This window comes from Magallana gigas, chromosome 5, assembly GCF_963853765.1.
Source record: "Magallana gigas chromosome 5, xbMagGiga1.1, whole genome shotgun sequence".
NCBI lineage: Eukaryota > Metazoa > Mollusca > Bivalvia > Ostreida > Ostreidae > Magallana > Magallana gigas.
The window spans coordinates 7,551,234-7,563,686 of NC_088857.1; the positions used below are offsets into that span (position 1 = coordinate 7,551,234).

At 31.7% G+C, this 12,453-nt stretch overlaps 1 protein-coding gene across 2 annotated transcripts in view; it reads left to right on the forward strand.

The window, feature by feature from the left end:
• Positions 1-12,453, forward strand: part of LOC105317562 (chitin synthase chs-2) — a 38,404-nt gene that overhangs the window by 16,862 nt on the left and 9,089 nt on the right. For both annotated transcript variants that reach the window (XM_066084925.1, XM_066084926.1), the window contains 8 exons: positions 79-213; positions 625-1,589; positions 1,813-1,923; positions 5,159-5,302; positions 5,573-5,661; positions 6,211-6,313; positions 9,977-10,130; positions 11,362-11,547. In XM_066084925.1, coding sequence (XP_065940997.1) covers positions 79-213; positions 625-1,589; positions 1,813-1,923; positions 5,159-5,302; positions 5,573-5,661; positions 6,211-6,313; positions 9,977-10,130; positions 11,362-11,547 — 1,887 coding nt within the window. The remainder of the gene's footprint in view (positions 1-78; positions 214-624; positions 1,590-1,812; positions 1,924-5,158; positions 5,303-5,572; positions 5,662-6,210; positions 6,314-9,976; positions 10,131-11,361; positions 11,548-12,453) is intronic.

Genomic DNA, 12,453 nt, shown 5'->3' on the forward strand with positions numbered 1-12,453 from the left:
TTCATTCAAAGTTTTAATTTCGTTATTTACCTTGTTAGTAGTCTTTGAAAATATATTCTTATTTTTTTCTATATTCAGACAAAAGAATCCAGCGTTCGCTATATGCTGACACTGATAGCTGTGTGTACGCCTTATCTTCTCATCTTTATTGTCAGTGTATGGAGATCCCTCTTTGGAAATATTCCTTTTCCTTCAATTTTCAGTATTATAACGGTATGTGGTAAAATTAAAGATAAACACTCAGGTTTCTCTATCGTAACCTTGACCCTAACATAAGCCAATTGTAAGTAATTTTCTAGTTTGAGATACACTTTGAAGTTACAAGTAGCTTTCTTTTTCATGTGTTCAATAAAAGAAAAATGATTTTTTTTATGAAATAGACCCTTGATATCAGTTACTCAAGAGAATGGTTAAGTAACATATTAATCTTTCGGTGATAACTTACTCAATGGATGCAAATTAAATTAAACGCTGAAAGTTTTCAAAAGAACAATTATTCTTACCACATTTTATGTTAAACGCTTAAGTTTAACAGACATTAAATTACTTACGGTGTTACATTTAGAAAACTTCAAAGCTAAAGTGAAATGTTTTTGAAATCAATAATGATATTGTCTTTTGCAGTGTGTAGTTATTGAGATTTTTCACTCTATTGGACTGTGCTTGCTGGTCTTCCATCTCCTACCTGACCTTGGAGCAGTACAAGGGATAGGCTTATTGAGTGCTGTGGCCATTTTTCCAAGTCTTCTCAAACCACTATTTACCAACGATGCAGACAATGATAAAGAGAGCCACAGGGTCATTCGAAAAATCTTTTGTTTTGTCTTGGATTTGTTGGCTTTCTTTGTCCAGTTGTCAGCCATTCCTGTCCTAATAGTTCCTTATACGCAGTATATTCATGGCAACGATACTCACACTGTAAATGAGGTTGGGCACCTAAATTCGACGTCACCTGGATTTGAAATGAGCACACCTTTTGAAAGTGTTAAGATTGTTGGGGCTCTTCTACTGTGCTCCCTGTCTTGGTGGGAAAATTTCATCGATGACAAAGTTTCCTGGAGCAAAATGAGTCGGGTTAAGCAAGTATTTTTCAAGCTGAAATTTGACTTACAAGAAAGTAGACCTTTCATTTCTTTGTTTGTGGCATTTTTTAAAGTTGGGACATCAGTACTTTTTGCCTATCTCTTAATGAAAGACCCACTTTCATTTGATTTCAAAGAAAACTTTAAAGTGGTTGGAAATTATGAAGGTGTAAAGCTGTATTCGGACATTTTAGCTTTGGTCTTGTCTGGCTACGTTGGGTATTATTTGGCTTATACTGTCTGCAAGCTTAAGATGCAAAGATTGTCTTTCTCAATTCCTTGTTTTTTGTCAACCCCGATAGCCATGACTGCATTGATGTTCGAATGTAACTTAGACTTAAAATTTGTTTCGACTGTTTCAAAACACAGTTTGTCGACAAGTTGTGACGACAACATTTTTATGCCTTGGCATCATGTCCCTCTCGCTGCTCTTTGGTTGCTTTCTTTATATTGGGTTGCTAGACACATTTGGTTTCCGAAACAAGAAAGACTCGCCAAAGTAGAAAGGTAATATCATCTTTATATTTATGACAATGATATAATCATTTAATACGATCATGATTTATTGCTGTTATTATAGCACTTTGGGTCTAGTACTTTTGAATAAAACATTCATATGTGTTGATGAGAAAATAATGAGTGTTAAATGATCATTCGTAATAATAGAATGATTTGATATGATTTTTAAAATAATATGATTCTTAATATAATTTTTTTTCTAATTCAATAGATTATTTGTGAATCCTCTGTACTGTGGAATTCTTTTGGAACAACACCTGGTGTTAAACAGGAAGAGGCACAACCGTCGTATCGTCATTGACCAACAAAACAACGAATTTAAGTATGAAATTTTCTAAAATAATAGGTTTTCTTTACGTATTTTCAAAGTCCATGTATAATAATAACGAAATTAATATTAAGTAACATACTTCGTTTTCTTGACCCGGCTCCGGGATCATGAAACTGTCTTAAATCTTAAGTCAGACTTAAGTCAATAAATTTGCACTTAATCTTAAGATTGTTCTAAAAGTGGATCACAAAAAAAGGACTTGGGGTTAAGTGTGAAATATTGTCTTAAATCTTAAGACTGTTATTAGGCAGACTTAAGTATAAAAATTGTTACTAATTAAGTTTAAAATGGCGACAATCGTTGGATTTTTAAGAAGAAATGATCAGCAAAGAAGGCGGCACCCTCGTCCTCGGGATTTTTATTAATAGTCTAGGTTTTTCCCGTTGTGGACTTGCTATTGTAGTTATTTCCCTTTGTTAAAGTGAAAATGTGTAATGACTGAAATATTATCCAGTAAGAAACTATACTAATATTTTTGTGTAGCATCATTTAAATATAAGTCTTTTAAACTTTGTGATATATGATAATGTTAACGATGCAGCCGATCAGGCTTGGGGCGAATTACATTGTAAAGTAATGCATTACATTACCATTACTTCATGAATTTGGGCATTAAATTACCATTACCATTACTTGATTTTCTTGAAGTAATGCATTACATTATCATTACATGAGTAAAGTAATGCATTACCATCACCATTACTTTGTTTTAAAAAAGCAAAGCTAATAAAGAGTTTTTGCAAATGTTTCAAATAAAAAACACTCTTTAACATATCTACTGGTTCATGATCAGTATCAGGTTCAAATTCAATGACTATACAAGAGTCATTCTTTATTTGCTCAATATATAATCATCTTGTGGCATTATGAACAACATGCGTATCAAATAAGTAAAATGATATTTATTGACATTTGGCTTGATACAATGTAGGATACAAAATAGAGACACAGAATTACATGCATAACAAAAAACAATTTATGGAATAATGTTGCGGTTATTAAAAGCTAAATAGAGATATTTCCCCAGATTACACAAATCTCTATAATTTTGGACACTTAATTGTATTAATTCATAAACAGATGGTTTTTCCCAGTTATATTTCTTAAGATACGGTGTTTTAATCGTATTTCTTTCTACTGAGGACACTTTAAGACAAAAGATTGCTGTTGCACTTTATGATCGAAGTTTCAATGGGTTCATCTTTTAACTGCATCCTGTTAGTTTGAAAATCTTCCGAGCCATACTAAATAAATGTTTTACAGGAAAAGTCGAAGCTTGGACTGAAAAGTACTGTTTGACAATCTTTATCTTTGGATATATTAAGTGCAATAATAGAAAAAATACATGAATCTTGTATTTTCTATCAGTCCAAACTAATGTACATTGTACTTAAGATACAAGAGAGAGAGAGAGAGAGAGAGAGAGAGAGAGAGAGAGAGAGAGAGAGAGAGAGAGAGAGAGAGAGAGAGAGAATAAGTAAGTAAAATTATTTTCAAATGGGTTATAATATTGGAAGTGATATTTATTTTCATCATGGATGGACATTGCATTCATTTTGCTTTTATAGGTGCATGTGTCTCCTATTCTATTGGGACATAGCAAAGGGAATGGGATTGGGGTGTTAACTGTTAAGCACTTCTTATAACAATATATTGTTTTGATACTTAGATTATCCTGGGGGCATAGTGTTTTGTTGACACATTTCTTATTGAAGTGCAAACTAATTGGAGTAAATTGTTTAAATGATTAAAAACTCTTAATAACAACACTCTTAAAAATGTTATGAAATTGTGCTGTTATATTTAGTAATATTAACAATTCAAATATGAAGTTTTAAAAAATCTTTTTTAATAATACAATTAAAACATTTTTATCTCAATAATTATTTCTTTCTCCTTTATAAATAAATTTAATCAAATATAATTTAAAATTTTCATTTTTTCATCACATTTTTAAAAGTGAACATGCATAAATAAGCATAGTAATGCAAAGTAATGCCATGTAATGCCATGTAATGCCAGCATTACATTCGATTTTGGAAAGTAATTAATTACATTACCATTACTTGTAATGCTAATTTTGTGGCATTACACATTACTAGCATTACTTTGAAAACATGTAATGCATTGCAATGCATTACCATTACATTTAGCATTACCCCAAGCCTGCAGCCGATAGGAATCTTCAAACGAAGAAGAGTTCCACTTTTAACAAATTCGGTCGGAAAATCGCGCGAGTTACTATGAAGTTTAGCTAAGACAAATCTTAACTAAGTTCTTTCTTAGATCGTTTTGTGATCCACTTAAGTAAGCAATCTTAACTAAGTCTACATCTTAGATTTTAGACAAAATTCTAACTTAAATTTAAGACAGTTTCATGATCCAGGAGCCTGGAAATAGTAGTTTGCAACGAGGCCTTGCTATACTGTCTATTGATGTCTTTAAATGTTAAAAAGAACTTCTTACGATTTTGAAGTTTAGATGATAATTTTGGTACAAAAATATTTATGCAACATACATGTACTTAATTTTTGAGATAGATTTTATATCATTTGAATTCAGTTTTTGATGAGTAAGATGTTAATATAATGTTATGATAGATATATCATTAAAGCAATATGAGCTGTATTTTTTGGAATTTTATTTTGCTGCAAAAACCTGCTAGTATGATAAGCCTGTCTGTAACTTAAACTTTTATGATAAATAAGATTTGTAAAAATCATTAAATTTTGTCAGAAAAAGATTTCACTTATAAGGAATATATAGCCGATCAATATTTGAACAGGACGACAATAATTTTGCTTCAATTAAGAGCTCTTAATGGTTTTTGCCACAGAAACAGGGCTAACAAAAATTTAAAAACAATGATATTTTTTTTTCATTTTACATTTTGTAGAAAATAATATTTTTTTTTTAAAACATTCCAACATGAAAATTGCAGCTCATATTGCTTTAAAACTATACTAAGTATTTTAATTTTATTCATATTTTCGACACGTTATGTTTTACAGTGGAGATATTACATGTAAAAAATTTTCACGTTTATCAACAAATCGTGAACTATGGCCCGAGTAAAGCTATGGATTCATCCACTGAATTATTTGTTGTTTTTTTTCTCACAGAAGATCGTCAATTGAAGTTAAAATAAAGTAAATGGATCTTTGTAAAAAAAAATTCCCATTTTTGTGCCCTCGTTATTGTCAACAATACAATTTTATGACTTAAGGTTGACAGCAACCGACCAGAAGTCAGGATCTACTGAAAAGACGAGTGAGATGGCCAAAGAAATACCACCGATGATATATGCATGTGCTACCATGTGGCACGAAAACAGATTGGAAATTGTCCAGATTCTTAAATCCTTGTTTAGGTAAAACTAACACATATCCCAGTGGTGTCGGAAGCAAACTGAAAGGGGCGAGGCTACACTTTTCAGATAAAAAATGGTTATGTCTAACTTCGCAAAAAAGTGGGATTCCGACGTTTATGTATCCACACGCTTAATAAAACTGTTGTTTCAAAACAAACAAATGTGCAATGTGTAAAGCCGTTCTATGGACGGTGTTTCTATTTTTATTATTGGTTGTTTTGAGATTAACGATTAAAAAATCTACATCATTATTGCTTTTTTCATTGTCAGGATGGATAAAGACCAGTTTATGAGAAAACAGGCTTATGCAATGGCGGGATATAAAAATATGCAAGAAATAGAGTACTATGAGTTTGAAGGTAACATTATTTCATAGAATTAAAACTGCCATTTTATTGTGATATACTGTGGAGTCATTAAAATTCGTTGGGGCCAATATTGTGGATTGCTTCAATTTAAAAGGTTCACGGGGACGTAATTTCGTGTATTCTCTGATACTTACAAAAGGAAATATGACTCAACAGTCTAAATTTATTTATTCGTGGAGGATGTTCATTCGTTGGTGAGAGGTACCCACGAATTCCACGAAAATTTAGCCACCACGAAATCTAATGATTTAACAGTATGTGTCAGATATATATTAATACCTTGTTAACCATGACTAAAATTTAACAATTAAGATAACCTATTTGTAATATCCAGTTCAAATCAACTCAAAGTTAAGTAAAAGTAGTTAAATATTTAGCATTAGATAAATTATTAAAATCATACATACGTAGTGCCATTTATTAATATTGAAAAATTATTTTTAATATTTACTCTTTGCTTTAATTTTTTCCATTTTTTTTGTATAAAAAATAATGTGAATTAACGAAACAAATTAATAATAAATTCTAATTTCTCTTCAGCTCACATACTTTTTGATGATGCCTTTGAGCTGAATGATGATGAAGAAATGGTCCCGAACAGTTTTGTTAAACTTTATGCTTCTCTAATGAATGAGGCAGCCAGGTGCGGTTTTCATTAGTTGATTTCATATTTGTCATTCATTCAAATTAAAAAAAAAGAATTAATAAGATTTTTTTCTGCAAACAACCCTACAGTTTTAATCAAATTGAACATGTCTTTGGAGTGATATGGTTCCAACCCTGATGTTGATGTAAAGTTACGAAAATCATGCCCCCACTATGGCAGGATTGGGTCACAATGGGGGTCGAATTTTTACATAGGAATATATAGAGTAAATCTTTAAAAATCTTCTTCCCAAGAACCATTTGTCCAGGAAAGATGAACCTTATGAAAGCATTCTCAGGTAGGGTAGATTTAAAGTTGTGAAAATCATGACCCTCGGGTGTAGTATGGGGCCACAATAAGAGGATGAATTTTTACATAGGAATATATAGAGTAAAGTTTTTAAAATCTTTTTCTCAGAAAACATTTGGCCAGGAAAACTGAAACTTATGTGGAAGCATCCTCGGATAGTGTAGTCTCAAGGTTGTGAAAATCATGACCCCGGGGGTAGGGTTGGGCCACAATAGGGGTCAAATTTTCACATACGAGTACATTGAGTGATCATCTAGGATCAATTAAGTATTTATATTATTATTTCATTGTGGACATGCAATTCTAGTTAAAATGGCTCGTATCATATCCAGTTATTTATTGTTTACCTGTCAAAAACCTGCTATAGGCGTGATTTACCAAAATATTAATGTTTACATATTCTGATTTATCGTTCGTGTTTTGACACTACCCATGTACTTTGTTTACATTTTTTACGAGATCAATTTATTTGTTTTGACCCGTAATTAGATCGATTAAATACATGATAACTGTTTTGAACATGTTTATATTTACCAAATTAATCACCCTGTTCAATAGCATGCCATTTTAATGCTCTTTCCGCGAGATAATCGTCATTTTACCGCTCACAAACTTCTCTGTACGGAACATGTTATTTTACGGACCGTTTCACTCATCGACATGCAAACGTATTCTGACACATATTTTTGTGTTATCAACATTGTTTTATGCATTATTATATCATGTATTATTGTATTTAGATGCTGACCACTATTTTTCCGTATTTTTACCTAAGTATGATCGGTGATTGCTTTTAATTGTCACCTCGATTGATGAAATATGTCTTCGTAGCGAACTTCCGTATTCAAGTGTATCGCTACGTGCACTCTTTCAGAAGGCGCTTAATTTCAAAATTCTTTTAGTGTAAAATATTGCAAGGATGTGTATTAAAGCTTTATGGGTATTTTGACTTAGAAATGTGTGTCCGTGTTATTAAATTAATCCGGACAAGGCTTTGTATAGGAATAACATGTTTATTTATTATTTAAATAGGCTTGTTCGGAAATAAGGATACTTGTCCGGAATGTCCGTACAGATTTTTAATTGGCTGTTTGTGTCCGGACAGAAAAGGAAAAGTACTCATTGGTTGGAGAAGTTTATAAATATAAGCTAGTTCCAGCTGCAATATTACTTAATCACTCGATCATATCCCGTTCGGTTGAGCACTCCTCAGAGAACTCCATATAAGATAGATAAGCATTATGAACCTGGTCGAAGACGATGCTAATTTTATAAGGACTTCATCGTCTGGACAGAATCCGTGTAGTATAGCAACCATGTAGACCAGTCTTTCCAGTGTTATAGTTATAGTTATTAGTTGTGGTCTATAATAGGAACTTTTATGTTTATTTAAACTGTTAACGAGTTGTCCGGGATCCGGATGAGGCTAACTAGATTATTTACAGTTTACTGGAAATTATGAGGACTTAATTAGCATACCTAGTACAAATGGGGAGGGGTGTGATTTTACCAGATAGAATTAGACTGCGTGTGTCGAGTTTAGCTGTCCAGATCGGTGCAAGTTTGTGCCTTTAATATTTATTAAGTCAGTACAATTCTTATACGCTTTTATTGTTGATATTGAACTTGAAGACGACGAATCATGCAGATACGAGAACGAGTAGCATTTTCTTTATTTTTTTATGACGAGTTTTTAAAACGGTGATAGCCCGGGGTTTCAGGTTGTATTGATTGAAATGATCAGCATCTTAGTCTGTGTTGTGATATTGATATTTTGCCATCCCGAATAATTTGTTGTGTGTTAGAAAAGCGGTGTTTTTTTCTTTTGTGGCAAGGACCGCTCGATTTGTTATACTTATATGAAAGCCTTCTCAGGTAGTGAAGATTCAAAGTTGTGAAAATCATGACCCTCGGGGGTAGGGTGGAGTCACAATGGGGGTTGAATTTTTACGTAGTAATATATAGAGTATATCTTAAAAATATTTTTCTCAAGAACCATTTGGCCAGGAAAGCTGAAACTTTTTTGGAAGCATTCTCAAGTATTGTGGATTCACAGTTTTGAAAATAATGACCCCTAGGGGTCGGATAGAGCCACAATGTGGGTCGATTTTTTACATAGAAATATATAGAGTAAAGCTTCAAAAATCTTCTTCTGATCAGAAACCATTGGGCCAGGAAAGCTTGCACTTGTGTAGAAGTATCCTCAGGTATTGTAAATTCAAAGTTGTGAAAATCATGACCCCTTGGGTTAGGGTATGGCCACAATGGGGGGTCGGATTTATACATATGAACATATAGAGTAAATCTTTAAAAATCTTCTTCTCAGAAACTGTTAGGCCAGGAAAACTGAAACTTATGTGGAAGCATCCTCATATGCAGGTAGTGTAAATTCAAAGTTGTGAAAAGCATGACTCCCGGGGGTAGGGTTGGGCACAATGGGGGGCGACTTTTTACATAGGAATATATAGAGTAAATCTTTAAAATCCTTTAATTTTTAAAAATATTGCGTTGAAAAGCCGTAACTTTAGTGAAAGCAACTTCAGATAGTATAGATTTAAGTTTGTTCAAATCAAAATCTTTTGGAGTAGGGTGGGGCCACATTGGGGATCGAGTTGTACAAAGGAAAACATTTTAATTTTTCACAAAAAATGAAATGTTATTATATATGGGTTTTTTTTCTATTTGCAAGCATTTTTACATATTGCTGATTCTTTAAAGTTATTTAAACGTTGGCCCCTGGACGATTATTAGCCCTCACAAGGGGTGAAGAGATTGATGTAGGTTTATATTCTGTGTATAAACAATTATTTGGGGGTCTTTTGAGAACTGCAATGCTGACTGTGATATGACTATAAAATCATCAGGTTAGAAAAGGGACTTGATAATAAATATAAGAATATTCAGAGGGGAAACTGATTTTTTTATACAGTATCTTTATGTATTATAGCACATTGTTCAGATATTTTGTATTTTGACTCCATGAAGCTGATTTTATCATGCCTATTGTTGCTCAGGTGAGCGATGTGGCCCATGGGCCTGTTTTTTGGTTAAAAAATGGCTCCACGAAGATATGTTTTATTTTTACTTACTGTTAAGATAAATTTGGTTTATATATTTTATTGGACAAACACTGAGTATATGCATTGTTTTTTAATCAAAGGTAACACTACTATGTCCATCTCTGCGGAAACTCTTAATCAAATAAATGTAGTCCTATTAGAAGTGATGTGCAAAAAATAATTGTTCTGTTCCTTTTAAACAATAAATACGTTTTAAAATTTGTGTACTAAAATTTAAGTTTCAATGGACTTAAATTATTAGGTTAAGTGCATTGATGCATTTTTTTTTCAGTGCTGTTCATTCTAAGTATATAGAGCTGCCTCCACCTTTCGTCATTCCTTCGAAGTATGGAGGACAAGTGATTTTTACAATGCCTGGGGGGAATCTGATCTACACACATCTCAAAGACAAAGTGAAAATAAGGCACAGGAAGAGATGGTCACAAGTAAGTGTTGATGCAAAAACTTTTTAATTGTTTTAAAAATGTAACGGAAAAAATGTATCATTAAGCAAAAACAGTAATATTTTTTAATATTATCTTAAAAAAAATGTAATTTATACAGAAACATACATTTTGATCCAATTTTGTTTATGAGAGACATGAATTGCTCGTAAAATGTGGTAGAAACAAGAGATATAATTAATCCAATAAACATAAAGAATATTAAATTGCTAAAAATTTTGACCAGTTTAACCCTTTATTCTAATTATTTATTAGTAATGTGCAAAAGTTCTATCTGAAAATTCATCATATATCCTCAACAGAAAAAATCTTCATGATGTTCATGATAGGTGTTGAGCTTTTTTCTTTTGTTAATTTTGTGATCGAGGATGCCAAATGTATGCTTAATCAGATCAAGATTAAGATCAATCTTGTGCTTTAAAAATTTCAATAACCGACAGACTTTGATTGATAAAGAAGAAGATACAATTTCTTTCAATATATGCCTACAAATTAAAAAGTTGGTTTTAATTTTATTAATAAATCACATATGCCATCTTGAACATACACGTGTGTATTAAGTACCGAGTTATGCACTTTTATTCTGTTTTCAAAAGAGAATGATGACAAAACAGTATATCATATTACTAAGATGTAGTCGATAATATCCTTTTCCTATTCAGCTATAATAATATATATACTGATGACATTCGATTTATCTTGGCAAACAGTGCTATTTGTTTCCCTGGTCTGACAGTTGTGCAGTTTTAACAATCACTTTAAGGTCTCCGTTTGACGCTTTATGTCTGTTAATATTATTCCTACAAACGTTGAATAACGCAATAACACTCGGCCGCGCTATTGTGACTTTGTGTACGTCCAACTACAATTATTTCAATTGATTGTGCAGATTTCTGTACATTTTTTTTTTCTCAAAGATTGCTTTAAAACGCATTCAGCTACTAATTTATTATTATTTATAGAATATTGTTCCTTTACAAGTTTGCTAATGTGTAGATATAGTTTGTAAATGTGTAAGAAAATAATTGAACCTTAACTTTTTTCGTCGAATATATGATGATGTTGATGATAGAATAAATTAGTTTAATTATGTGTTATTCATCTTTCATGTCGTGTCAGTATATATATATATATATATATATATATATATATATATATATATATATATATATATATATATGAGTGTTTTTAAAAAGTATCCTTTGCTTTGTAGGTAATGTACATGTATTACTTGCTTGGATACCGAATTGTAAAAGAGTGTCAAACTGTTGTGTTAAATGCCTTGGAAACCCAGGATCCAACAAAACTTGCAGTATGGGGTGACCGATTAAATAAAGCTACGGGCATAACGGGAAAAAGTGAAATTTTTCAAATGTTGGATGAGGAGGTCTTATTTAGGGTATGCAACTTTATTTTTTACCGTCAAGTCGTTAATAGATAATTCAACATTATTAGTCAGACTTTCATAAAAGCAAATCCTTGAATGTACATGAAAGAGGGAAAGGGGGGGGGGGGGTAGGTGGGTAGTTTTAATAGCACAAAAAACCAAAAGCAAACAAATAACTATATATATATATATATATATATATATATATATATATATATATATATATATATATATATATATATAAGCTGAACCTTCTGCAGTACATAAAAGTCACAGGGATAACATTATTTTATTTTACCAGCTAAAGAAATAACATTTGAGAATAAGTCCAAGCGCGAAAGAAGAAAGACTTTTTTAATTTAAAGAATGGATACAAAAAGAGAACCATAACCTGCATTTAATTCAATAAAGAGCAAATTTCTTAAGAATGCATAAAATATGAAAAAGAATATTTGAAATAAGAACTTTTTAGCCGGGCTCATTGCGCATCCCGAACCATTAATGGCTGTTATACCAATGTCTAATATAAAATAAAGAGAAAATATGTCATAACATCGGATATATTTATCTTGTATAGGAAATGGACCATAAACACGTGTAGCTAGTGAAAAACTGAAACGTGTCTGGTGAATGCTTGGTATAACAATATGTTCTTCTATTTTACATTATACATTGTGATTACTATTTCTTGGAAACATTTTGATCACAAAATTAAGTATACAAAATATGCTTCTGACGTGTCCGATTTTAAGTATCTGCAGTTGGATGATTTAAAGCAAGAAGATTAGAACTTTTCAACGATTAAACATTAAACATTTGCCGCTCAAGCAAAAGTTGTCCAAAATTGTATTTAAATGATTGGCCTCTGCAACATTTTTTAAATCTTTTAATTATTCAAGACACCTTTTTTATAAAACA